The following is a 26,547-nucleotide window of genomic DNA, read 5'->3' on the forward strand; positions in this document are numbered from 1 at the left end:
TTTGTCCTCAGACCTAAAGGCAATTTCCTTTTAACTCTTTTTATCAGGTGGATAATTTTGGGGGAGAGTGTTCTAGGCAGGGGGAATAGCACAAATAAAGGTAAGGGTCAAGAAGAAATAACCTTAGGTAATTCACTATTATAAAGAACAAAATGTAAGATAGGAAATGGTGAGAGAGGAAGCTACAGAGGTGGGCAGGCCCCCGTGTGCCGCATGAGGAAGTCTGGCTTTTATTCTGTAGGCCAGGGTTTGATTGGGAATCCATGGGTGATGGTTTCAGGAAATCCATGAACTCCATAAAACTGTAGGAAAAGTTTTGTGGGCACAGGCATTTCTTTTGGGAGAAGGTCTACAGCTTTCATTTGACTCTTAAAGGGGTCTGTCACCCCCCCCCCCAAAAAAAACAGTTGCAGACAATGGAGAATCTTTGAAGAATTTTGAGAGTAGAGGGACATTATGCAATCTACGTAGCAGAAAGATCCCTCTGGCAGCAATGTGAAGGACAGACTGAAAGAGGTGACACTAGGATTAGATGGCTATCTGGCAGCCTAGACAAAAAATGATGAGGACCTAGACTGGGAGAGTGGCATTTGGGACAAAGTAGAGATACTGGCCGGACAGGAGACATCTAGGAAACAGAAGCAACAGAACTTACACCTAATTGGCAATGTGATTAGATTTTCAAGGTGCTGGAGTGGAAGAAGGAAATGCCCCATGATGGACTTAGGCAAAGGGCAAAACTATGGTGCAATTAACTGAGCAGAGGCAGGTTTTGATTCAGGAAGGTAGGGGTGGGGATGATACATTCATATTTGTACATGTTGAGTTTGAAGTTCTTGTTGGACATTCATTTGGACTTGGAAGAAACTGTCTCAAGAGAATATGTAGAATTAGAAGGGAAAAGGGCAAGGAGTGGAACCCTGAGGAAAACCAACATTGAAGGAATGGGAAGAGGGGTTCCATGAAGAAAACTAATAAGGAGCAGCAAGAAAGACAAAAAGAGAACCAGGACTTAGCAATGTGTTGGAAGCTAAAGAAGACAGTTTCAAGAAGTGGGAACAGTGCCACATGCTTCTGATAACTGATCTAAGATAAGGACTGGAAGGTTGGACTTGCCAACAAGGGGGCATTGGTGAGCACTGATGTCAACACTCACTTCTGTTATCACTGAGGCGAAGCCTCCTGAAGTCTAAAAGTCGAGGTTCACATGTCAAGTTGAGGGAATCAAAACTGAAAAATCTGTGAAGGGAGGGAGCTTCTCAGAAGCTTTAGGAAAAGCCTGTGTGTATGAAAAGAACAACGTCAGAGTCAATGCAAAGTCATTAATGCTTCAAATTAAAGTCAACTCAATAAGTTCAGAACAGATATGAAACTACTGTTTGCTTATTTATTTTCTAGACTTTCACAAGGCCTGTGGGATTCTCTATCAGATACCTGGAGTTCTGGAGCATGAATTTGTAATCTTAAGAAGTACGTAAAAAAAATTCTTCTGAAACGTACAGGCTGGAACGCTGTTTCCTGCTCCCAAGCTGAGTAAGGGTAGGGGAGAAAAGATTTAAGAAAAACAAATGACTTAAAAGGTTTTAAGTGTAAAGCAAACAATAGATGGTAGGCAGGAAACATCCAAATCCATTGGACAAAAGAAAACCCCACAAGAAAAGGAGATTCTTTCTCTTCTCTCCTCCCTCTGCCTTCTTCTTACCTCAACCCTACCAACCTCCAGAAGTCATCCTTCTTGCCTCTAAATTGAATATTTGAGTGTTTTCCTAGAAATCAAGTTTTAGGACTCCCTCTGTGTCCCTGTACCTGTGTCTCAAAACCCTGGTTCTCTAGAAATCACAGCCTGGGATGCACAGATAGCTTATACTAGAGAGTCCCAGTAATTCTCCTATCTAACATAACTGGCCTGTTCTGGCCCCAGGCCGGTCCTGGCTGGGCTCTCCTTGGCTGTTCCACGTTGCCCTAAATAACCTTCTATGAGCAGCTGTCTCACTTATTAGAAGCAAGACGATGGATAAGATTACAGGCACCATCCAGGGGGTATTCTGGGTACAGTCAGGAGGGGCTTTGGAGAACATCAGAAGCACGTACTTTGGAGTCTCCAGTTACAGCTTGTAGGGAAGAGGCTTTGGGGAGAAGAAATATGGGTGATGGGTTTCTATGAGATGAGACAGAAAAAACTAATAAATGACTTGGTCACTACCTTTTTGAAAGCAGATGCTTTCTACCTTAACTGAACTTTGAATAAGAAAAAAATTATTTAATTCCAACGTGAGGAATAAATGTTTGTTAGATGTGAATTATACTTTCTGATGGATATGTAATTAAGAATTATAAATCCTAGAACAGCAATCCAGACAGGTAATAGAATCCCTGTTCCTGTAAACCTTTAAAAATAGGATAAACATGCATTTGGAATGGACTGCCTATCTGAAGACAGAGACCTAGAGCAGATGGCTGAGGTCCTTTCCAGCAGAATATGCTGATGTCATGAGGCCAAATGTGGTATGGTTTAGGGGAGCTGGGGCCTTTCCTGGGCTGGAAAGGGACTTAGGATTTGATATCTAAATCAGCCCAGCTTCTGAGCTCAGGATTTCTGTTCCTGGCCACTCTTCTACTTTCAGAGGTTATTAGCTTTGTGAAACTCAGGGAATGACAGAGCCCAATTTCACTTTCCCATGTGACCCATGGGAACGCTTTAGGGAAAAACATTCCTGTGCCCTCTCCCTGGGAGAACTAGGGACCATTAAACTTATCTCCGGGCAGGCCACGTCTGTATTTGTGCTGCTCCTTCACTTGGGACCTTTCGGCTCTACGTTGAGTTTTCTGTTTTGCTTCCTTGCCTCCCTAGAATTTCATCCTCTATCACCCTCAGTTCCTACTGACATGTACCTGTGATGCTATGTGGACTCGCAGGTGGATATTTCCCTGGGTACACTGAGCCGGTCACAGAATCCCAAGGCCTTGGTCCAGCTGGGCCCTCCAGAAATCAGCTTATCAGTAGCCCCTGCCTCCACAGAAGCAGGTGATGGTCATGCCTAGAATAAGAGGGTCTCTCCGCTCAGGCTAAGCTGGGAGGGCTCTGCTGCTCTTAGACCCAAGTTAAATCCTAGGCCTCTCTTTTTGTTTTACCTCTTTCTCTCTTGAGAGAGCTCTGCTTTTTCATAATATCATAACTCTGTGTGCCTCACTTGGATTTTTTAGCATGCTCTCACTTGCCCTAATCTGACAATACAATTCCACAGGCCATCCTACCAAGGTTCTAGGATCAACACTCAGAGTTTACATTGAAGAACTCACTACTGGCATGGGATTCTTTCCAGGAGAGAAGAAAGAAGCGAGATAAGCCACATCAGCAGTCTCTACAGCCTCAAGTAGGGCCTGCATTCCTAATCCAGCCACTATTCCTAAACTCAGGACTCTGTGCCCCCCTTCCTCATGTCCTCATTCTAGCATTCTCCTGTTCATAATATATATCACAATTATAATTAAACATTGGTTTAAAAATATACTTAAGGTCCAGATTTACTGATATACTAATAAGAAGGCTCATAAGAGCAAAAACGATGTGTGACTTTTCTATTGATGTATCCCCAGTGCCTACCATCCTGGCTGGCACACAGCAGATGCTCAATAATTCACTTTTTATTTAATTAGTAATACATTTATTGAGTCCTTACTATGTACAAGGCATTGTTCTAAGCACTTTGCTTGAATGAAAAGTTCAGTTTCTATCATTTCATTATATAAGTGGATTCTACTTGGGTAAGGCACACTTGACTATTGTTATTTATGTGCCTTACATAAGAATTCTAGTAATGTATGCTATCTCTTCTCATTGAACTGTAAGTTCCCAAAGGAAATCAACTTCCTTACAACATATGAGACAAGGCTCTATACAAAGTAGGTGCTGAACACAAAGTCTAGGAGAGCCTAGGGACAGGGGTGCAGAGGAAAGGGGAGACAAGCTGAAATCTCTTTCTTTCTCTGTCTCATCACTGTCTCCGTGTCCTAGTATCCCTTCCAAAGGGATTCTGCCTCTCTTCCACGTGTTATAAATTAGAATATACAAGATCATCAAAGGAGAAAAAAAGTCTTAAAAAATCACACATTCCCTATCTCCCACTTCATTTTTCCATACATTTGATTTTTCTGACTCACGAGTTTCTTGGACTCAACTCAGAGATGGGTTCTCTCTGGCTTTGCTTTCTGCCTACCCACCATGGGTTGTCCTGATTAACTGCTGCTGTTGCTGTTTGTTCAGAGCTAAAGGGATGGAAGGGGAGGAAAGGCCAGAGAAAGCAGAGCATGAAGCAGAACCGTGCCTACTTGAAGGAAATGTGCTGTCAGAGGAGGTGCCTGACCCAGCTCAGTGCAGGAACTCTGCAGACCTCAGAGTTGATACCTGCAGATCTAGCTGGAGCCCACCAAATACCAACACTGGGTCTCTCCCTTTTCCTATCATTTCCAATGTACTTGAAGTTACTCCACCTACCACCTTCTCAATAATTTTATCTCTTTAGTCTTTTTCTTGCCAATGTTGCTTGAGAAAACACCAGTCTTTTAGGTACCAGAGGACCAAATGGCACCAAATTCCAAGAGAAACTTGGAAAGAAGTTTTATGAAGATTTGAGTAAATAAAAATAAATCAAATAAAATCCAAAAGCACTTGGGGACTTAGACCTGATAGAGATTTTTAGGAAAGCTCAAGATTCCAGTGTGAACCTACAGTAGGAGGACATTAAGCCTATCTAAGCCTGTTCTACAGGCTGAGAGAGTCACGAAACTCAAGGGGGCCTACCAGCCACATTTTTTGTCCCTCCCCAAGCAGGGCCCTCCTCCTTACCTTGGGCATCTCCACCAGAGGTTAACACGGCGATGGCTTTGCCGATCCCCAGGGTTTTGGCTGCATGGTGCTCTTCATGGGTCATGATCCACTCTAGAATTCAAGAGAATGATCAGTTAAGACACAGCTGGACTAAGGTGCTACAAGCTCAGGAAATGGCTCTGTTAGACTGGCTAGAGCCAAGCTCTCCCACTATTCTAAGTCTGGACTTCGCAGGCTGGGAGCTTTGGACTTCTTCCAGAAGAGAGCCACACCTCCGCAGAGTGACAAGCTGAAATGTCACAGTAATCAAGCCCAAGACTGCAGAAGTCCTGGTTAATCCCTCCCACCCCAATTGGAGCCTATTTGGAGAATAAGCTAAGGTCAAGGAGAAGGGCAGTTGACTGAACAGAAATGCAAAAGGAAGGAGGAAAGTTAAGGTAGCCTCAAGGATTCGTCCCTTTTAGTGAAGGGAAGGGCTGCTGCAGAGGATAGGTAGGAATCAGACAAGGTTTAGGGCATCGACTGAGAACCAGCAAAGTGGAAGGAGAAAAGCAAGGGTAGTGAGGTTATGCTTAATATTAGGGTTGAGTGTTATGAAATTGGGCTAAGTCAGAACGGGAGTTTGAGGTTACAAAGGCTCAGGCTCAGGAATGGTTAGGGACTTTCTATGGCTTTTCCCATCCTTCTCAGGCTCTCTGCCTCCTGAGCATCTCTCGATCCTTTAACTTCAGGCCTTGCCCCTCACACTACATACTATCAAATGGGAAAAGTAAGACAAAGTCACTGTCACACATACACAGATATGTACACATGGCATGGGAACACCTTCATATTTTTGTCTTTAGGGCTTTATCTCTCTCAAAGGAACACACAAGACATACTTATGTATCCATAAAATGCCAGTGGAATCACTACTCTCCCAGTTATCCAGGCTAAAATCTATTATTTTTAAATTTATCTCCTCCTTTACTCTCAGAATCAAAACAGTTACCAAATCCTATTATCCTCCCCTCTTATTATCTCCCCTTATCCTTCTCGACTTTTCTATCCTCACTGCCTCCTTCCACCTGAATTGCCTACTACAATAGCTGGTCTCTCTCTGCTTGTGTTTCCCTTCTCCACTCTATTAGAGACACAAAATAAACCCCCAGGGGAAGGTCACAGGCCCCTGAGGCCTCAGTGGAGAGGGAATTCATTCACATAAACAGGGACTGCTGACCTTTAAGCACAGCTCATGTTTCTACTGTTAATCTGAGGAAATCAGGGTAGCTGCTGATAAAGACATAGGTCACAAAAACGCACCAATCCACACACATGCCAATAAAATACACGCAACGAGACGCTCATGAAGACATACACACACAAACACACACAGTGTTATGGGGAGATACAGATTCACAGACATACTACATATAATCAGAGCTTGCAGATAAAGTCCAAACTACTTGGGTTGGCATTCCATGATCTAGCCCTTTCCTAGAGCTGCAACCTCGGCTCCCATGAATTCTCTGCTTCGTCATCACCTGAACATTACTAGCTCCCTCCCCCACTTTGGTGCCTGGACACACTGCATCCCTTGTCCAGGAGGCCACCCTGGCCCTCCCCACAGATCAATATCCCACTCTATTATTTAAGACCAGTCCTAGTCGTACTCCTATTAAACCTATTAAGCCTTCACTGATTACCACAGGTCAAGGAGGGGTTCTTTTCGGATCTCTTCTAATCACATATTGTCTGGAACTGGATCATTCATTTAGCACTTAATTACTACTTTATGTGGTATTTTAATGGCTTCTTGTGCACTAAAAAAGAAGGTTGGACTAGATCAGGGGTCAGCCAACTACAGCCCACGGGCCAAATCCAGCCCTTCTCATGTTTTTGTATGGCAGCAAACCAGGAAAGGTGTTTACATTTTTAAAGCATTGAAAAAACAATTTCATGACATATGAAAATTATATGAAATTTCAATTTCAGTGTCCATATCATTTTCATTCATTCACGTATTATCTATGGCTGCTTTTGTGCTACAACAGCAGAGTCTGCAACAGAGACCGGATAGCCTGCAAAGCCTAAAATATTTACTACCTGGCCTTTTGCAGAAGAAGTTTGCAGACTCCTGGACTCGATTGTTAAAGTCATTTTCCCTAACTACACTGAAATCTGCTCCAGGGAGAGATCACGTTCATTTTTTAAAACTCTCCCATAGCCTGCCAAAGCCTAGTGGAGTCTGTGCACGTAACAGGAGTTCAGTAAATCCTTGTTGGAACATTGGTGAACTGACAACCAACAGAAATACACACAAACATCTAGAAAATGTAAAATATGCTTGGATACAGACATAGCTCCATATTCTCTCTACTTCTAACACACACAGATACAAACAGGGCTTAAGAAAGCATATGGTGACAAACAGTGAGAGGAATATAAACACACACGGATAGAGACACTCTCCTACTTAACTAGAGTGTTCACGTCCAAATTTCTGCTGTTCTCAAAAAAAGAAAGACTGGTGCCAATAGGAAGGCAAAATTTTGGAAAAGAAAGGACAAAACATATGAATGAGTATACAGATCCCTTTCTTCTGAGTTTTTCTTTTCATTCATTCTGGGAGCTCATCACTGATAGGAACCCATACAAGGATCTTCCACTCCTGGAGGCTTCAGTGGAAGGTTAGGAGTGCTGACTTACAAAAAACAGCTCAGATTCTTCTCCTGCATCTCTAAGACAGTTATAGAGGCACAGGACACAGAAATGCGTGCAGACTCATATACAAGCATCCTTTACAGACCCACAGTGACATGCGTAGAAATACACAGACATATTAAAACCGATCACGTGTGTGCAGGTAAGCACGCGGGAGGGAGAAACACAGAGAGGCAGCATCATCCGTGCACTGATTTGAATTGGATGAATGCCAGGAAAGGAATCGGGCAGCCAAGGGCAACGAGGTCCGAGTACCACCCACCCATCCCTGATTCCCAGGGAATGGGGCTGTGCGTGCAAACCGAGAGACGTGATTCAAAGGGTTAGGATTCTTCACGACTGCCCTACCCATCCCCCCCTCGGCTCCTGCTTCTGATGTCACACCACCTCTTCTTTTCCCTTCTGCTCCCTTCAGTTCTCCCCGCCGCCTCCTCATAGCACGTTCATTCCCACCTCGCTCTCAGCTTTCCCCCTCGCTCTTTACCCAAGAGCCCCTCTTGCCTTTTAGTCCTAGCTCTCCTCCGCCACGGCTTCCTTGCAGACTGTCCTTGGGGAAGGGGGAGGGGAGCTTGGCGAGCACGGGGAGGAGCCAGGTGGCTGCAACAACGGAGGGGAAAGAAGAGAGGCTTCCCAACCTCCACTCGCTGATGCAGGCCAGGAGGCTCCACCTCCTCCCGCTCGCCTTTCTCCTCCCCTTCCTCCGCCCCCTAAGAACACAGTTCAGCTATGGCATTGGCTTAGTTTCTTCACTCCCCAGAGGGTTCTGGGGTCCCCATATCTATCTTGGGACCCATCAGCTCCTATATACAGTGGGAATCAGAAATATTTGGTTACTTTCCTTGTTGTCAGCCAAGACAACTTTTTCCTAGCCGGGACTGCCTGAGACTGCTTGCATTCAAACATCTTCAGCAACTAATAATAAACCTCTCCCTCTGGCCCTATCCATTGTCTCCCATCTCTGTCACTCTTTGAACAAACATTTATTGGAAGTCTGTGTGCCGGGTTTTGTCTTGAGTGCTGAGAGATGAAAAGATAAATGAAACAGAGTCTCTGCCCTTGAGGAACATTGAACACTGGTATTTTTCTATAGAGGGACCTCAAAAACTCCTTTTACCTATGTAAATGTAAGATACAGAAAATACAGAGAAACTAGCTAGGAATGGGAGTACCAAGAGGCAAGACCTCTGCGGTGATAGCCCCTTCTCAAGCCTGCGGTTGGAGGAGGTGCAGGATTCTGACAGTGAAGCAAGCCTATCTGTTGGGCAACAAAGCAAACAGGATCCACTCTGGGAACATGGGTCACATACTCCCAGAGCAAGAGGTGCATCCTTTACTCAGATCCTTTCTACTCCTTCCTCTGCTCCACCCATGTCTTTGTTTCAGTGCCTCTCCACAGTCATCTCTCTTCTCCTTGCTGTTTCTACTGCCCCTCCTCTTGCTTACTTTTGTCTCTGCCCCCGTCTCTGGCTGCAAACAGTAAGAATGCAAGTGACTAGGAGATAAAACTATTTGACTACACAAAATTAACTTTTGTGCTGCAAATGTTACCATCAAAAAAGTGAAAAGACAATCCATAGAATGGGATAAAATATTTGCAAATCATATATCTGAAAAGGGACTTGTATCCAGAATATATAAATAACTCTTGCAACTCAATAATAAAAAGATAATAACTCAATTAAAAAATGGGCAAAAGGCCTGAGCAGCTGCCTCACCAAAGAAGATATACAAATGGCAAATAAGCATATGAAACAATACTCAACATCATGTGTCATTAGGGAACTGCAAATTAAAACAGTGAGATAACACTATTACCTACTAGAATGGCTAAAATTAAAAAAAAAAAAAAACTGACAATACCAAATGCTAACAAGAATGTGGAGCAACAGGAAGTCTCATTCTTTGTTTGTGGAAATGCAAAATGGTACAGTCACTTTAAAGATGGTTTGTCAGTTTCTCACAAAGCTAAATTTAGTCTTACTATATGATCCAGCCATCACACTCTTAAGTATTTATCCAATGAGTTGAAAACTACATCCACACAAAAACTTGCACAAATGTTTATAGCAGCTTTATTCATAATTGCCAAAAACTGGAAGCAACCAAAATGTCCTGCAAAAGGTGAATGGATAAACAAACTGTGGTGCATCTATACAATGGAATATCACCCAGCAATAAAAAAAAAATGACCTATCAAGCCAAGAAAAGACATGGAAAAACCTTAAATACATATTTCTTAGTGAAACAAGCCAGTCTGAAAAGGCTATATACTGATTCCAATTGTATGACATTCCGGAAAAGGTGAAATTATAGAAATAGCAAAAGGATCAGTGGTTGCCAAGGGCTTGGAGTAGAGAGAGAGAGATAAACAGGTGGAGCACAGTGGATTTTTAGGGCAGAAACTATTCTGTATGATGCTGTAATGCTAGATATATGACATTATGTTTTTGTCAAAACTCATAGAACTGTATAACACAAAGAGTGAACCCTAACGTAAACTAGGGACTTTAGTCAATAATAATGTATCAATATTGGTTCATCAATTGTAACAAATGTACCATACCAATGCAAGATGTTAATAATACTGGAAACTGAGCAGAGGAGACAGAGGATATATGGAAACTTTACATACAATCTGCTCAATTTTCTGTAAGCCTAAAACTTCTCTAGCAAATAAGGTCTATTATTTTAAAATATATATTCTGCTCAATGAAATATCAAATAAAATTGTTATATTAAAAAACAAAAAACATTGGCAAGGGTTTGAAAAGACATTTCTGTAAACCAAATATACAAATAACCAATAAGCACATGAAAAATGATCAACATCACTAATCATTAAGGAAATGCAAATCAAAACCAAAATGAGATTCTGTTTCACACCTATAAGAATGGCTATTATCAAAAAAAAAAAAAAAAGGAAAATAACAAGAGTTGGAGAGGATGTAGAGAAATTGGAACCCTTGTGTATTGCTGGTGGGAATGTAAAATGGTGTAGTCACTATGGAAAACAGTTTGGCAGTTCCTCAAAATGTTAAACATAGAGTTACCACATGACCCAGCAATTCCACTCCTAGGTATATACCCAAGGAAAATGAAAACATATGTACACACACAAAAAATGTGTACACCAATATTCACAGCAGCATTATTCATAATAGGCAAAAAGTGGAAACAGCTCAAATATTCAACAACTGATGAATGGGTAAATAAAATGTGGCATGTCCATACAATATAATATTACTTGGCAGTAAAAAGAATGAAGTACTAATACATTCTGCAACGTGGATGCACGTTCAAAACATTATGCTAAGTGGAAGAAGCCATTCACAAAAGACCACAAATCATATGATTTCATTTCTAAGAAATGTTCAGAATAGGCAAATCTATACAGACAGAAAGTAGACTAGCAGTTGCCTAGGGCTGCAGGGAAATGAGGAGTGACTGCTAAAATGTACAGGATTTCTTTTGTGGGTGATGGAAATGTCCTAATCTTAGAGTGACTGCACGACTCCATGAATATACTAAAAACCATTGAGTTATACACTTTAATTTTAATGAAGTCGAGTTTATCAATTATTTCTTTCATGGATCATGTCTTTGGTATCATATCTAAAAAGGCATTACAGTACCCAAGGTCATTTAAGTTTTTTCCTATGTTATCTTCTAGTTTTATAGTTTCACATTTTACATTTAAGTCTATGATCCATTTAGAGTTAGTTTTTGTGAAAGGCATAAGGTCTGTGTCAAGATTCTTAGGTGTCCCGTTGCTCCATCACCATTTTTTAAGAGACTATCTCTGCTCCATTGTATTGCCTTGGCTCTTCTGTCAAAGATCAGTTGACTATATTTATGGGGGTCTATTTCTGGGATCTCTATTTTGTTCTGTTGATCTATTTGTCTATTCTTTTGCCAATACCACACTTTCTTGATTACTGTAGTTTTTTTTTTTTTTAAAGATTTTATTTATTTTTTCCCCCCAAAGCCCCAGTGGATAGTTGTATGTCACAGCTGCACATCCCTCTAGTTGCTGTGTGTGGGACTCGGCCTCAGGATGAACGGAGAAGTGGTGCCTCGATGCGCACCCGGGATCCGAACCCGGGCCACCAGCATCGCAGCGCGCGCACTTAACCACCAAGCCACAGGGCCGGCCCTTGATTACTGTAGTTTTATAGGTAAGTCTTAAAGTTGGGTGTCAGTCCTCCAACTTGGTTCTGCTCCTTTGATATCATGTTGGCTATTTTGGGTCTTTTGTCTTTTCACATTAACTTTAGAATCAGTTTGTTGATCTCTACAAAATTATTGATATCCATAAAACTACTTGCTGGGATTTTGATTAGGATTGCATTGAGTCTATAGATCAAGTTGGGAAAAACTGACATCTTGACAATATTGAGTCTTCCACTCTATGAACATGGAATATATCTCCATTTATTCAGTTCTTTGATTTCATTCACCAGTGTTTTTTAGTTTTACTCATAAAGATCTTGTATACATTTTGTTAGATTTATTCCTAAGTATTTCCTTTTGGGGGGTGCTAATGTAAATGGTATTGGATTTTTAATTTCAAATTCCACTTGCTCATTGTTGGTATATAGGAAAGCAATTGACTTGCACATATTAACCTTCTATCCTGCAACCTTGCTATAATCGCTTATTAGTTCTAGGTTTTGTCAATTCTTTCATATTTTCTACATAGATGGTCATTTCATCTATGAACAAAGACAGTTTTATGTCTTCCTTCTCAATCTGTATATTTTTTATTTCCTTTTCTTGCCTTATTGCATTAGCAAGGACTTCAAGCACAATGCTGAAAAGGAGTGGTGAGAGGGAACATCCTTGCCTTCTACCTGATCTTAGTGGGAAAACTTCAAGTTTCTCACCATTAAGTATGATGTTAGCTGTAGGTTTTTCGTAAATAGTCTTTATCAAGTTGAGGCAGTTCCCCTATATCCCTAGTTTACTGAGAATTTTTATCATGAAGGATGGTGAACTTTGTCAAATGCTTTTTATGTATCTATTGATATGATCATGTGATTTTTCTATTTTGGTCTGTTTATGTGGTGGATTATATTAATTGATTTTTGACTGTTGAGCCAGCCTTGCATACCTGGGATAAATCCCACTTGGTTGTGGTGTATAATTCTTTTTATACTTTTTTGGATTCAATTTGCTAACATTTAGTTGAGGATTTTTGCACCTATGTTCATAAGAGTTACTGATCTGTAGTTGTCTTTTTGTGTAATGTTTTTGTCTAGTTTTGCCATTATGGTAATGCCATCCTCATAAAATGAGTTAAGAAGTATTTCCTTTTCTTCTATCTTCTGAAAGAGATTGTAGAGAATTGGTAAAATTTCTTCCTTAAATGTTCAGAAGAATTTACCAGTGAACCTATCTGGGCCTGGTGCTTTCTTTTTTGGAAGGTTATTATTGATTCAATTTCTTTAATAGATATAGGCCTATTCAAATAATCTATTTCTCCTTGTGTAAGTTTTGGCAGATTGTATCTTTCAAGGAATTGGTCCATTTCATCTATCAAATTTGTGGGCATAGAGTTACTCATATTATTTCTTTATTACCCTTTTAATTTCCATAGGATCTGTAGTGATGTCCGCTCTTTTATTTCTGATATTAGTAATTTGTATCCTCTCACTTTTTTTCTTAGCCTGGCTAGAGGTGTATAGATTTTATTGATCTTGTCAAAGAACGAGCTTTCAGATTTCAGATTTTCTCTATTGATTTCCTGTTTTCAATTTTATTAATTTCTGCTCTAATTCTTACTATTTCTTTTTTTCTGCTTACTTTGGAGTTAATTTGCTCCTCTTTTATAGTTTCCTAAGGTGAAAACTTAGATTATTGATTTTAGGTCTTCTTCTTTTCTAATATATGCATTCAATGCTATGAATTTCCCTCTAAGCACTGCTTCCACTGCATCCCACAAATTTTGATAAGTTGTGTTTTCATTTTCATTTAGTTCAAAATACTTTTAAATTTCTCTTGAGATTTCTTCTTTGATCCATGTGTTATTTACAAGTGTATTGCTTAATCTCCACATATTTGGGGATTTTCCAGCTATCTTTCTGTTATTGATTTCTAGTTTAATCCCATTGTGGTCTAAAAGCATACACTGTAGAATTTTTGTTCTTTTAAATTAGTTCAGGTGTGTTTTATGGCCCAGAATGTGATCTATCTTGGTGAATGTTCCACATGAGCTTGAGAAAAATATGTATTTTGCTGTTGTTGATGAAATGTTGATGTCAATTATATCCAGTTGATTGATGGTGTTGTTGAGTTCAACTATGCCCTTACTTATTTTCTGTCTGCTGGATCTGTCCATTTCTGAGGGAAGGGTGTTGAAGTCTCCAATTCTGATAGTGGATTCACCTACTTCTCCTTGCAGTTCTATCAGTTCTTGCCTCACATAGTTTTACACTGTGTTATTAGGCACATACACATTAAGAATTATGTCTTCTTGAATAACTGACCTCTTTCTCACTATGTAATGCCCTTCTTTACCCAGATAACTTTCCTTAATTTGTAGTCTGTTCTGTCTGTAATTAATATAGCTTCCCCTGCTTTCTTTTGATTTGTGTTAGCATGGTATATTTTTCTCCATTCATTTACTTTTAGTCTATATATGTCTTTATATTTAAAGTGGGTTTCTTATAGACAATAATATAATAGGTCATGTTTTTTATCTACTCTGGCAATCTGTCTTTTAATTGGTACATTTAGATCACTGACATTCAAAGTGATTATTGATATAGTTGGCTTAATATCTACCATATTCATTACTGTTTTCTATTTGTTGCCTTTGTTCTTTGTTCCTATTTTTGTATTCCACTCTTTTTCTGCCTTTTGTGGTTTTAGTTGAGCATTTTATATGATTCCATTTTCTCTCCTTTCTTAGCATATCAGCAATATTTTTTTTACTTTTTTCAGTGATTGCCCTAGGGTTTGCTATATATACTTATAACTAATCCAAGTCCACTTTCAAATAACACTACAACACTTCATGGGTGGTGTGAGCACCTATAATAACAAAATAATCCTAATTTCTTCTTTCCATCCCTTTTATCATTGCTGTCATTCATTTCACTTATATATAAAAATACATAAGCATATATATATGATAGATACATGAGAATACATAATCAAATACATTGTTGCTATTATAATTTTGAATAGACTGTTGTCTGTGAGATCAATTAAAAATAAGAAAAAGTTTTTATTTTATCTTCACTGATTCCTTCTTTGATGTTCTTCCTTTCTTTACATAGATCTGAGTTTCTGACCTATATTATTTTCCTTCTCTCTAAGGAACTTCTTTTAACATTTCTTGCAAGACAGGTCTAGTGGCAACAGATTTCCTCAATTTGTGTTTGTCTGAGAAAGTCTTTATTTCTCTTTCACTTTTGAAGGATAATTTCACAGGGTACAGAATTCTAGGTTGGTGGGTTTTTTCTCTCAACATTTTAAATATTTCACTACACTCTCCTCTTACTTGCATGGTTTCTGAGAACAATTCAGATGTAATTCTTATCTTTGTTCCTCCATAGGTAAGGCTTTTTTTCCCTCTGGCTTCTTTTAGGACTTTATCTTTGATTTTCTGTAATTTGAAAATGATATGCCTAGGTGCAGTTTTTTGGGTTTGGTTTTGTTTTGTTTTGTTTGGCATTTATCTTGTTTGGTGTTCTCTGAGCTTCCTAGATCTGTGGTTTGATGTCTGACATTAATTCAGGGAAATTATCAGTCACTATTGTTTCAAATATTTCTTCTGTTCCTTTCTCTCTTTCTTCTCCTTCTGGTATCCCCATTCCATGTATGTTACATCTGTTGTAGTTATCCCACAGTCCTTGGACATTCTGTTCTGTTTTTTGAGTCTTTGTTCTCTCTGCTTCCCAGTTTTTGAGTATTGTATTGATATATCCTCTAGCTGAGAGATTCTTTCCTCAGCCATGTCTAGTCTACTAATAGGCCCATCAAACATATTTTTCATTTCTGTCAGTGTGTTTTTTATCTCTAGCATTTATTTTTAGTTCTTTCTTAGGTTTTCCATCTCTCTGCTTATATTTCCCATCTGTTCTTTCATACTGCCTATTTTACCCATTAGAGCCCTTAGCACATTAATCATAGGTGTTTTAAATTCTCAGTCTGATAATTCCAACATCCCTGTCATGTCTGGTTCTGATGCTTGCTCTGTCTCTTCAAATTGTGTTTTTTGGCTTTTTATATGCCTTATAATTTTTTCTTTCTAGCCAGACATGAGGTACCAGGTAAAAGGAAGTGCTGTAAATAGGCCTTTAGTAATGTGGTGGTGAGACGCTGGAGGACAGGAAACACTCTACAGTCACATGATTAGGTTTCAGTCTTTTACTGAGCCTATGCCTCTAGACTGTGAACTTTACAAGAATTTCTCAGGTTTTTTCTCTATTTCTCCCTAGCAGGGACAGGATGGAAGAGTGGACTGGAGTTGGGTATTTCCCTTCCTCAGGTCAGTTAGCCTCTGATAATAGCCCAGCAGGTTAGGCTCTAGTTAACTAGTTTCCCCTGAATGCAGAACTTATTAAGAAGAACAGAATGCTCTGTCCAGGGATCAGTCACCCCCAGGAGTTCCTAGAAAACTAAATGAGCACAAATCAAGGAAAAATCATCTCAAAAGGCACCTAGTGAACCTTCATGTCAGGTGGGTGTGGGAGTCCCAGAAGAGAAGAATCTTCTCAGAAGTACTTAGGCTGTGCCTATGGTCATCTTAGGGCAGTCCCCAAACTTGAAGATGTTACTTTCTGCGAGTTAAACTAGTAAAAACCAACACAAAAGAGAGAGTAGCTAACAGAAGAAACATGCCATACTAAGAAATGGCTGTAAATGTCTTCCTGATAAGAATCTTTAAAAAACCCTATTATATTATTAATTCATTTATACATTCAACAAATATTTATTGAGGACTCATTATGTGCCACCCACTGCACCAGGTACTGAGGTACAATAAGCACTCATGGAGTTTATAATCTAGAGGGACTATCCAAGGTTCATAGGAAATTTACATTTCACTGGACCTGGCATATAACTGAAGAAACCAATAACCCAAGTAACAATTTTAATGTATCAAATTCTTATGACACAATTACTTTAGTTGAGGGTAAATGAAGAAAAACAAATGGGGCCTGGATAGTAAGAATTTGGCAGTGTTTATTTAGTACTGTTTGAGAGAAAGACACCAGTGGAGAAAGACACGAAATATTCCAGCATTAGAGAGATGGATGATATGATGAAACAGTGATAGCTCTTTAAAAATGCATTTTCCTTAATTTTAATCCTAAACTCCAAGACTATACATTTCACTTTTTCTTAATTTTCTGTTTTCAAACAACTTTTAAATTTCAAATATAGTTTCCCAGGAACCTTAACGACTTAGAAAGGGTACTTTAACTAGCTATGGTTGACTTATATGAACCAAAATTTGGATACATAATTTGATGGTGTACTAATGATAGGAAAGAATGTTTGAGATCTGGGCAGTTCCAGAAAATACAGTATCTGTACAATCCTCACCCCTGTAATGGCGGAGGCTGAGCAGCATCTCTCAGGGCAGGGTATTGGTGCATGAAGCCTACAGGTAAACACAGTATAGTGACTATACAAAAGTCTATGGAAGAGTCTTCCTGGTTAAGGAAGGGGTCTAAACATTGCCATGCAAGCTAGGATGCCTAAGGAAAGCGTCAGGAGTAAAGTGTACAGCCTAGTAGAGCTAGACGACCAGGAATCACAAGATCAAAGCAGCAAGTTAGATAGTCAAACAAGAGATAGTGCCAAGGAATTCTCGAGGCAACCAAACTAAGGCAGTATCTGAATTTGTACTTATTCTAAGATTATTTTCATTGCTGGTATGGTTTAATGGGGCTGGAAAGGACACTCTGGACCCTTCCTCCAGAGGAGAAAGCTGAAATGTCCTGGGTTTGCACTGGAAAAGAAACTGGGGCCCTCTGATAGGCTGCTCAAGAGGGCTTTTGTCCATTATAATGACTCAAGTATAGGAACTGGCTAGGGTACTGTTGGAAATCTAGAACTTTGTCCGCAATATAATCAGTTGTCTGCAGTTGTTGAGGTTGGTAGAATTCAGAGTGTGAACAGATTTTGGGGACCCCTCTCCCTGGTCTAATAGGCAAATCTAGCAAGCAAACTGCATAAGCTTTAAGTCAGTACAATAAAAATCCATGCTGTACTGTGAAGCAGCCAGGCAGGCCATCTTCAGCCTGTGTCAAAATGACCTTGCAACCCCACACCTCATGACTGAAGACACCAGCTGGACAGATCCACAACAAGAAAAGATAAAGATGTAACTTGCCCTCACGTTTCCCAGCTGCATTTCTTAGAGATTGAGGGAATAATTTATCACCCTGGTCCTTGCCTCCCTCCACACATAGATAATGTCAGCATCTCTGAACTTGTCCAATGTATAACCAAGGCATTCTTGTTTATGTTGCCTTCAATGTATAATCTAGAGAAAAGCCCAGATGTACTCTATCCCTTTTTTTTGACATATATGAAATCTAGTTGTAAGTGTTTTTATTTTCCTTTTCCCTGCACATACACTGTTTTGTGAAAGAGAGATAAGCTGCACTTAAACTCACACACCTCAGAGCAGTTCCAAACTCACTCACCTCAGAGCAGTTCCACCAGAGTGCTCTGTTTAACTCTTTTCCCAGGGTTCAAACTCCTCACACTGATTACTGAATAAACTCCTTCACTAATATCACCTAGACTCTTTATTTCAGTCCACAAGGGTTTAGGGAACTTGGGAGAAAGGGAGGGGGAAAAAAAAAGGATTGAATCCATAAGAAGAAGGTCATTTGGACCCAGGAAGCCATGTGATTGAAGTCCACTATTCTTTCTACCTGGTACTAGTTGGTGGTGGTCTTCCCTGTTTTCAGTATGTCGGGCAAAGCTAATGTGCACAGAGAGAGCCAAATGATACCTCACCCTATATGTCATACCCCAGTACCAAGCAATGAAAGGCATATTCTTTATATTGATCCTCAGTATACAGAAAGGCATTTAGAAGGTCCTCTTAGGCTTCCCAGAGGTTTCCAGGTATCAGTCAGCTATTGGGATGTTGGCATGAAGTCCAGGAAAACAGTAGGGGCAAAAATTATAAATATTATTAAAGAAAGAATTCTGGGTGAGAGAAGTGTAAGAAGATATTTAAAGAGAATTCTGCAGTAGCTAGATAGGAAGAGCACTTGAGTAAACTAGCGGAGGTATTCTAAAGCACCTGGTTCATACGCTCTGACCATTAACCTTGTTAAGCAGTGGATAGGTAAATGAAGATGTAGAGAGATTTGGACAGCACACTCCAAAGCAGGATAAAACTAGACATTACTGCCAGGAAGTAGTTCATGAAGACAGATCTCTTTGACAATAATTACCAAAGGCTGGCATAGATGGGGGTAATAAAGAGGATGTTGTATGCCATACTCACAAGTCCATTTGCTACCACTAGGATGGTGTCATGACTATGGAATGGGTACAGATCTATATTTAGACAACCATGATAAGAAGATGATATTGATAATGCTAGCGATGGTGTATGAGGACATTTAGGAAAGAGAAGTAGGTATGGCAGTCATCCAGGTGTGACTCTAACCCAGGAGAGCAGGAAATAGCATACTATAGATTTCACGTATTCAGTCAACAAATATTGAGCACCTGTTACATGTTAGGCACTGTTCTAGACTCAAGGGGATCCAGGATGAGGAAAAAAACCTGCCTGTCCTCATGTGGCTTGCATTCTAGTGATGAAAGCAGATAATAACTTAGACAAGTAGTGATAAGGCTTTGAAGAAAAACAAAGCATGGCAAAGAAGCAGAGTGATAATGGTCTTATCTTAAGTAGAGTGGACTGGAAAAACCTTGCTGAGATGACATTCTCAGAAGAGATCTGAGCAAAAGAGAGAGAAAACCATGCTATCATCTGGAGGGACAGCTTTCAGACAGAGAGAATAGCAAATGCAAAAGTTCTGAGGCAGGAACAAGTAGGAGTGTCACACCAGAGGATCACCAAGATTCCTTTGGACTAGAATCTGAACTGCAAATGGCTACAATGACTTCGTGGGTTGATGTTGTGAAACATATGCATCAATTAGGAATGGGCCTCTCTCTGGGTGAAACAAACATCTCTCTGGTCCTCTCACTTCTTTACAACCTCTGGATCTCATCTAGTCACTACCTGACTAATATACTATTATCTGTTTTTCTCCACTAAAATGTGAGCTCCATGAGGACAGACCCTGGGTATAGGCATGAAACCACTGTCTGCACTGGAGAGTCATCTTTAGCTCTAGATGGGACAGGATGACCCCTGGAAACAGAGCAGCCTCCCCTAGCTAGTAATACTAAAGTTTCTGATACAGGGCACTGGCTCAAGAGAACATTCCTCAGTTCCAGTCCAGCAGATTCAGCATCACCTGGATACTTGTCAGAAATGCAAATTCTTGGGCCCTACCTGGGACCTACTGAATCAGAAACTCTGGGGGTGGGGCACAGCAATGTGGTTTAACAAGTCCTCCAGGTTATTCTGATGCACGATAGTTTGAGAACCATTGCTCTAAGTTGTGGAGGTCCAAAAACACCATCACTTGAAGAATAAATCTGCATGCCTTAAAGGCCTGGATGGCTCCTATGGTGTCATTTCTGCCTATTAGGATCAACTTCTTAAGAAAGCTAATGCAGGGAAGAAGTCACAGCTAACAGGATGACCCCCTACTGCAGGTTGAAGGTACCAGTTTCAAGTCTTCAGGGCAGAGGTAAACAAACTCTTCAGCTGAGTTATGTAGCCTCAAGCTTGGACCAGATAAACTTTTTAAAGAAGTAAGCTTTGGGGGATATCAAAGCAGAGAAGACAAATAATCATTATATAAGACAATGCTGGGAGTCTTCTGCTTCAGATCTGCTAATACCTCATCAAGCATAATGTGGAAGGCTTAGCTGCTTAGTAAGTACATGGTCCAAAGAATACACCTTTAGGCTCCTAAATACATTTCCTTGGGGTAACTGAGAGGTAGTTTAATAGGGTGTTTAATAGGTAGTTTAATAGGACCCAGAGTAGGTCCAAGAGGATATATGAGGTCAACTCTATTAATCAGTGGAAGATGAAAAAAGTGTTCCACAAGTCTACTGGTATCCTTGCATATTTGACTGGAAGAAGAGCACCTGTAAGGCTATTTTCCCACCCAATGATCTTCCCGATTCAGTTGACATTATGAGAGTCCTGAGAGTTTTAGCTTCATGAAAACTCAAGTTCTCTGGAGCTGGTCCTGGAAGGTTGGGATCAGGAGGTCAATGCTGAATGGTGACTAGGTTGAGATTAAGGCAATCTTAATAGAGGAAGAACTCCCAGTGATTTTCCCTCAGCAAGAGTACAGGTTCTTGGATCACTATAACATGGTATCTATATATGGAGAATCTTGTCTCTGATGCAGAAAACAAACATGCCTGCTTGGAAGGAACTTGGGCTGTGGGGAGCAATCATCTCTACATATCAGTTGCATTCACAATGTTGGGGTAACTTTGCAACCTGGTCTGCACAAACCACCTAGGTGTGAGTGTGCTGTCAAAGGAACAGAAAGGATGGTGGGGGCATGGACAATGCTGATGATAGCCTAGATGAAGTAAGGAATACGAGAGTAAGGTCTTATGCTTCCAAGGAGAAACTGTGACACAGGGGGCAGATGGGTGTTAACACTACTATCTTGGCATGATCCCCCACTGCAGCCCAATTAAGAAGTAGTCTCAGGAGTCACAGGTTACCCAAGGCAGGCTGCCCATCAGTGAACATAAGAGGTTTATGCACAGGAGAGGCTTTAGGTCTAGTGGGCAGTTGGATCTGCTGGACCAGAGCCTGGCCCACAAAGTTGCCTGCTGCCCCTGAGCCTTTGTTCTGGAGGTAGCTGTCTCACACTCTTGGCTATCTGGGAATGCTAACCACCTTTTTTCACATAGGTTAGGGGCCTAGGTGACTCACTCCCTTGTTGTGCCCCAAGGCAGGACCAAATGGCCTCCTTACGTTGGGAATTGATCCTGTATAGGCCAGACACACACACACACACACACACACACACACGCAGAGCTGCCTATACTGATGGGCAGGGAGTTGGAGAAAATAGCAGCTGCAGCTGCTTCCCTGCCAGGTGTGAGACTAGAAACAAAATGTATTCCATTTTTCTTGAGGACTAGAGCTCAGCATCTCTATATATAGCTTCACTTAGAGCAAAGAGCAGAACATCCTGGAGGGAGTGCCTATAAATTTTTCAAGCTGGCAGCAACAGCAGAGGGACATCAGGCCAGGGTTTTTGGGTGTTTTGGCTCCGGGCTCACCTCTGCTAATCACGCTATTTGATGGCATGACTTCCTCACTCACGCCCTATAGGGCTGCACTGCCCAGATGTGAGGAACGGAGCAAGGCAGTGGCACTATCCATCTCACCAGAGCAGGTAACCACTCTTGCCTACCCCCCAATCCATCCTCAACCCAGGAGCTAAAATGATCTTTTCAAAACACAAATATGATCCTTCACTCTTCAGTGATTTCCCACAGCTCGGGAGTAGTAAGACCTAGAAGGCATAGCACAATGTGGCTCTTATATCATCCTTACAGTTCACACTCCCGCTCCTCTTCCTATCACTCAAGTCATACTGCCCTTCTCTATTCCTCCAATGAACCCAACTCCTTCTTGTTTTAGAGCCTACTGTTCTTTTTCCAGAAAGCTCTTCTTCCTCCTTTGCCTGGCTAATGACTACTCACCTCTCAGGTCTTCCCGAGAAAGAGTTTTTCTGCCTTCTCAGGCCAGATGAGGTCCCCTGTTTTACACTCTGATTACATGGTATTATTTTCCTTCATTGCACTAGCACCATTCTAATTATCTAACCATGTGTGTGATTATGTGATTACTGTCTGACTCCCACGAGACTATAAACTTCATGAGGGCAGGCAGTGTACCTGTTTTGCTTACTGCTTTATTCCCAGTGTCAAGAACAGTGCCTGACATAGCATGTGCTCAACAAATTTTCTTGGGAGGAACGAAAAGAAGGAGGGAGAGAAGGAGGGAGGTAAGGAGGAAGAAAGAAAAGGAAGGAGGGAAGCGGGTAGAGACGAATGCAGAAAAGGAGGAATAGAGGTCCCAGTGAGGCTAATTGGGATGATATTTGATTCTCCATCCCTAGCGGGAAAGCTGGAAAGGTTAAATGTAGCTCTTACCTGCGGCCTCAATGCTTAAAGGCAGAAGTTGAACAGCAGAATTTTGTCCATGAGGTAATGCTGAGTTCAAACCACAGACGCAGGTCCAAATGGGTCATCAGAGCAAAGGGGGTCTGAGATGAGTATTAGGTATAGAGCAAAATGAAAAAGGGAAAAGCAAAGAAAATAAGAAATAATTGATACGAATTCAGGAAACTGTAGGATAAGGCCACCAGGTAGGCTTCTTTCTTGAACCTAGAAGCTTTTTATGCATGGGCAAAGCAAGTCTTATTAAAGGGAGAGAGACCACACACAGTTGCCATATATAGATATATATTGCTCCAATAACTTAATAAATTGGTATTCTTGTATATAAACCATTTTCTTGTGAGTCTGGTTAACTCTGGGTACACTAAGGAGACTGAATTAAGTTAGAGTTTATGTCATTTCAAAGTTTAGGACTGGATCTTGGACCATGGTGCCCTGCCTACATGCCGGAGCTCAGTAAAGCTCCCTTTCCTACATCTCTATGGTGTCCTCTTTTGAAATTCAACATTTTGGAAGGCAGCTATGCTCACCACTATACCATCAATGCTGAAATTCAACATTTTGAACCAAAATTATCAAGCGCTTAACTTACACACTGTCTCATATTATCTCCCTTCTTGATCATCAACTCCTGGGGGACAGGGAAAGTGTATTCTCATCTCCTACTGAGCCTAGTACAATGACTTCAAATAGTAAGTGCTCAAAAATTATTGAATAAATACTGCTATATATTTCATAGGTGTGGGAGTGATTACTCCAATGGATTTGTTAACTTCTTGAAGAAAACCCTTTTAGATCTGAATTTATTCTGCAAATATAAGGAGTTGGAGGAACTAATCTCTAAGACATTTCCAAACTGTAAACTATTGGGACAATTACAAGGTTTTGTCTTATATTTACATTTTTTACAATCTCTCTATCATTTCTAACATATTATTGGGCACATAGTGGGAACTCAATAAATATTTGCAGTGAGCTGACTCCAATATAGATGTATTTAAGTTACGAAACACAGAGATGTGTTTCTGAAGTTTCACATAAACTGCTTATGAGTTGAACGCTACTTGAAATATACAAGAGAAATTTGTTATTAAATGGATTCCTAAGGTGAACATTTTTTACAATACTTGGAATCACTTTGTAATAAAATAACTCCTTAATTTAATCCTCACATTTTTACATATCAAGGTTGCTGATAACAAGATAAACCAGATTAGTAGCTTACAGTTATGAGGGAGCCAACTGACTTACTATTGACTAAATCAAGCTATTCTTCATAGAGAGAACTGTACCTCCTTCTAGTTTTCTAGACGATCTTCTTCTCCCTCTCTCTCTCTCATACACACACACATACATTTTCTCTCCCTTGTGTCTTAACTCATATTTTAAATTTTGTAGGTCCATTCTAATTTATAATGCTATGCATAAACTTTTCATTTCCCAATACTTCTTTCCACATTCCTCCCCCCGTTTAACCACATGCCTCACCATTTTTCAAGACATGTATGCCTTCCATGGTGTCTGGATCATCCATAGCATCTAGACTCTTCAAGGCGTCTGTCTCAGGTGGTGGCTTTTGTATGAGCACGCTGGAAGTTGAAGCTTCCCCGGCTGAGAAGCAATATCTCTAGGTCACCCTCAAGGAGGGATTCAGGGAAGGGACTGCTTCTTATTCTCTTTAATTTTCTCTATGACCCTCATCTGTCCAGTGCCTTTTTTCCATAAATCCAATGAAAAATTAGAGAAGTGATGACTCTTCTCAACAACTCTCTTACCTCAAAAGGTTCCACTCCTTTGACATAAACGGGGGAAAAGCAGAACACATAACCAGATACTTTGAGACTGGGGTGGAAGCGAAGGCCATTTTTCTTTGGGACTCTATTTGTCTTACAGGTTTTGGGGAGTCAATTACAAGGGCCACAAGCACTCCCACAGATGAGCTAGGAAAGGTTGAAATAATTCACAGAGGACAGAGAAATCAACTGTCAGCTCATGGGCTATACATCTTGTTCTCCCTCAACTCCCAAGTCCTCCTTATCTGCCTGGGGTCTACCCCCACAAACCAGGCGAAAATCTCACCAAAATCTACTGGTACAAGGAAAAGATGTGACTCAGTGGCAAATATTCTATCATAGTGGGGATGGAATCAACAAGGTCAGTTGACCCCTAAAGCCTGTATTTACACTAGTAAGTCTCACATCCTGTATTGAGACTTCCTGCAAGAGAACCCAATCTGTCACTGGAGTATGATCAGGAGGCAATGGTACCTGTTCTCTGAGGAGTCCTGACTAACTGGCGAGATTGAATCACACACATGAAAAATTTCAGATGAAATTCCTCTTTACGCATGGCTGTCTCCTAGAAATAGAGACAGAGTTTAATCCAAATGAACAGATCTGTGGAATGATTAAGATGGACAAAACTGACATGGACCAGGTATGCTCAATACTAATAGGCCTTAGGACCTGATGGTATAAGATATCAGCATATAAAGTGATACAAATAATCTAATTTTATACATTTGACAGGGCAAGATCCCCTGAACTCAGTAAGCGTCTCCTTTTCCCAGCTGCTGAAAGTATCTAAAAGGCTGAGAGCTTCCAGAGGCTTCCGTTCTTCAGTCTGAGCTCAGACTGTGGCTGTCAGCTGGCTCTAGAGTGCCCACTCAGAAGCATTTCCCATGACTTCTACACAGAATCACACCAAGTTGAAGGTCTTGCTAAACAGTCTGAATGAACAAACATATTATTTCCCATTATTTTCTCTTAAAAAGTACTGCACAGATTACAGGTTAATCAATTCGGTTGTAGGAACAACACCAGGGCCATTTAGTTCTTCAGAGGTCAGACTCCTGGGTCCTTTACTATTTCTACTCAGAAAAGCAGATCTCTGGTGGACCCCCAATAGCTTTTCTCACACCTGTGCCAGTGTTTCAAACTCCTCCAGAGTTCTGGAAGGTTACATGTTTCCAGAGTCTAACCTAATCCCAAGCCGCATTTTTTTCCCCCTGAACAGTCAATCAAGGATAATGTGGTGTAAAGAGTACCGGATTACAGGTGAAGAAATTTGTTTCCTAGTCCCAGATCTGCCATGCACTTTTTACAAGTCTGGGAAAAGTCTTGACTTCTCTGAAGCTGTCAGACTAAAATATATCCAATAACCTCTACAAGCACTAAGATCTGTGATTCTCAATAAGACACGATACAGCCTGAGCTCGATTTAGCTTTCAGGTCTACATCTGTCAAAGTGGCCGCAGGTTCCCGCAGATCAAGGGCCACAATGAAAAGCTGCCATGGCAACCAGAACATAAGCAAAAATCGCCGGGAGGAACCAGAAAGGCGGCGGTTGAGGGGGTCGAGGGAACAGAGAAAAGCGAAGGACGAAGGGCACACTAACGGTATTCCAGGAACGAGAAAAAGCCCAAACTGAAAGGGGAAGAGGGAAATTGTGACTACAGCCTTAGACGCTCCCCTGGCTTCTCGGGCCTCGCCACACTGCGCAGGCGTTCCGCGGGTCCTCAACTCTGCTCTTTGACCCCCCCCACCCCACCCCCCTCCTCCGCGGCCACCGAGCGCTTCTTCCGGTGTTGTGGAGGCGGTTCCGGTTCGCGGCGGTTCCCGGGTTTTGCGTTCCGCGCCCGGCCGGAAACCCCTTCGCATAGTTGCCGGTTCCGGTTCGGTGAGTGGCGGCGGGAAGCTGGGGGAGGGGTGAGGATGGAGGGAGCCCGGGCCGGG

At 41.0% G+C, this 26,547-nt stretch overlaps 1 protein-coding gene across 4 annotated transcripts in view; it reads right to left on the reverse strand.

The window, feature by feature from the left end:
• Positions 1-22,867, reverse strand: part of PFKM (phosphofructokinase, muscle) — a 39,233-nt gene extending 16,366 nt beyond the window's left edge. Inside the window, exons 1-3 of one of the 4 annotated variants that reach the window (XM_058558394.1) lie at positions 4,847-4,887; positions 1,435-1,529; positions 1,157-1,279 (exon numbers count right to left, since the gene is read on the reverse strand). Coding sequence is in view for 2 of the 4 variants with exons in the window: in XM_058558392.1 (XP_058414375.1) it covers positions 4,847-4,931 (85 nt within the window). In the remaining 2 variants the exon portion in view is untranslated. Of the gene's footprint in view, positions 1-1,156; positions 1,280-1,434; positions 1,530-4,846; positions 4,940-8,032; positions 8,113-22,786 lie in introns of those variants that run through there. The other 3 variants (XM_058558392.1, XM_058558395.1, XM_058558393.1) reach the window with 3 other exon arrangements.
• Between the last annotated feature and the right edge of the window lie 3,680 nt (positions 22,868-26,547).

Source organism: Diceros bicornis, chromosome 17 (assembly GCF_020826845.1).
Source record: "Diceros bicornis minor isolate mBicDic1 chromosome 17, mDicBic1.mat.cur, whole genome shotgun sequence".
NCBI classification, from domain to species: Eukaryota; Metazoa; Chordata; class Mammalia; order Perissodactyla; family Rhinocerotidae; genus Diceros; species Diceros bicornis.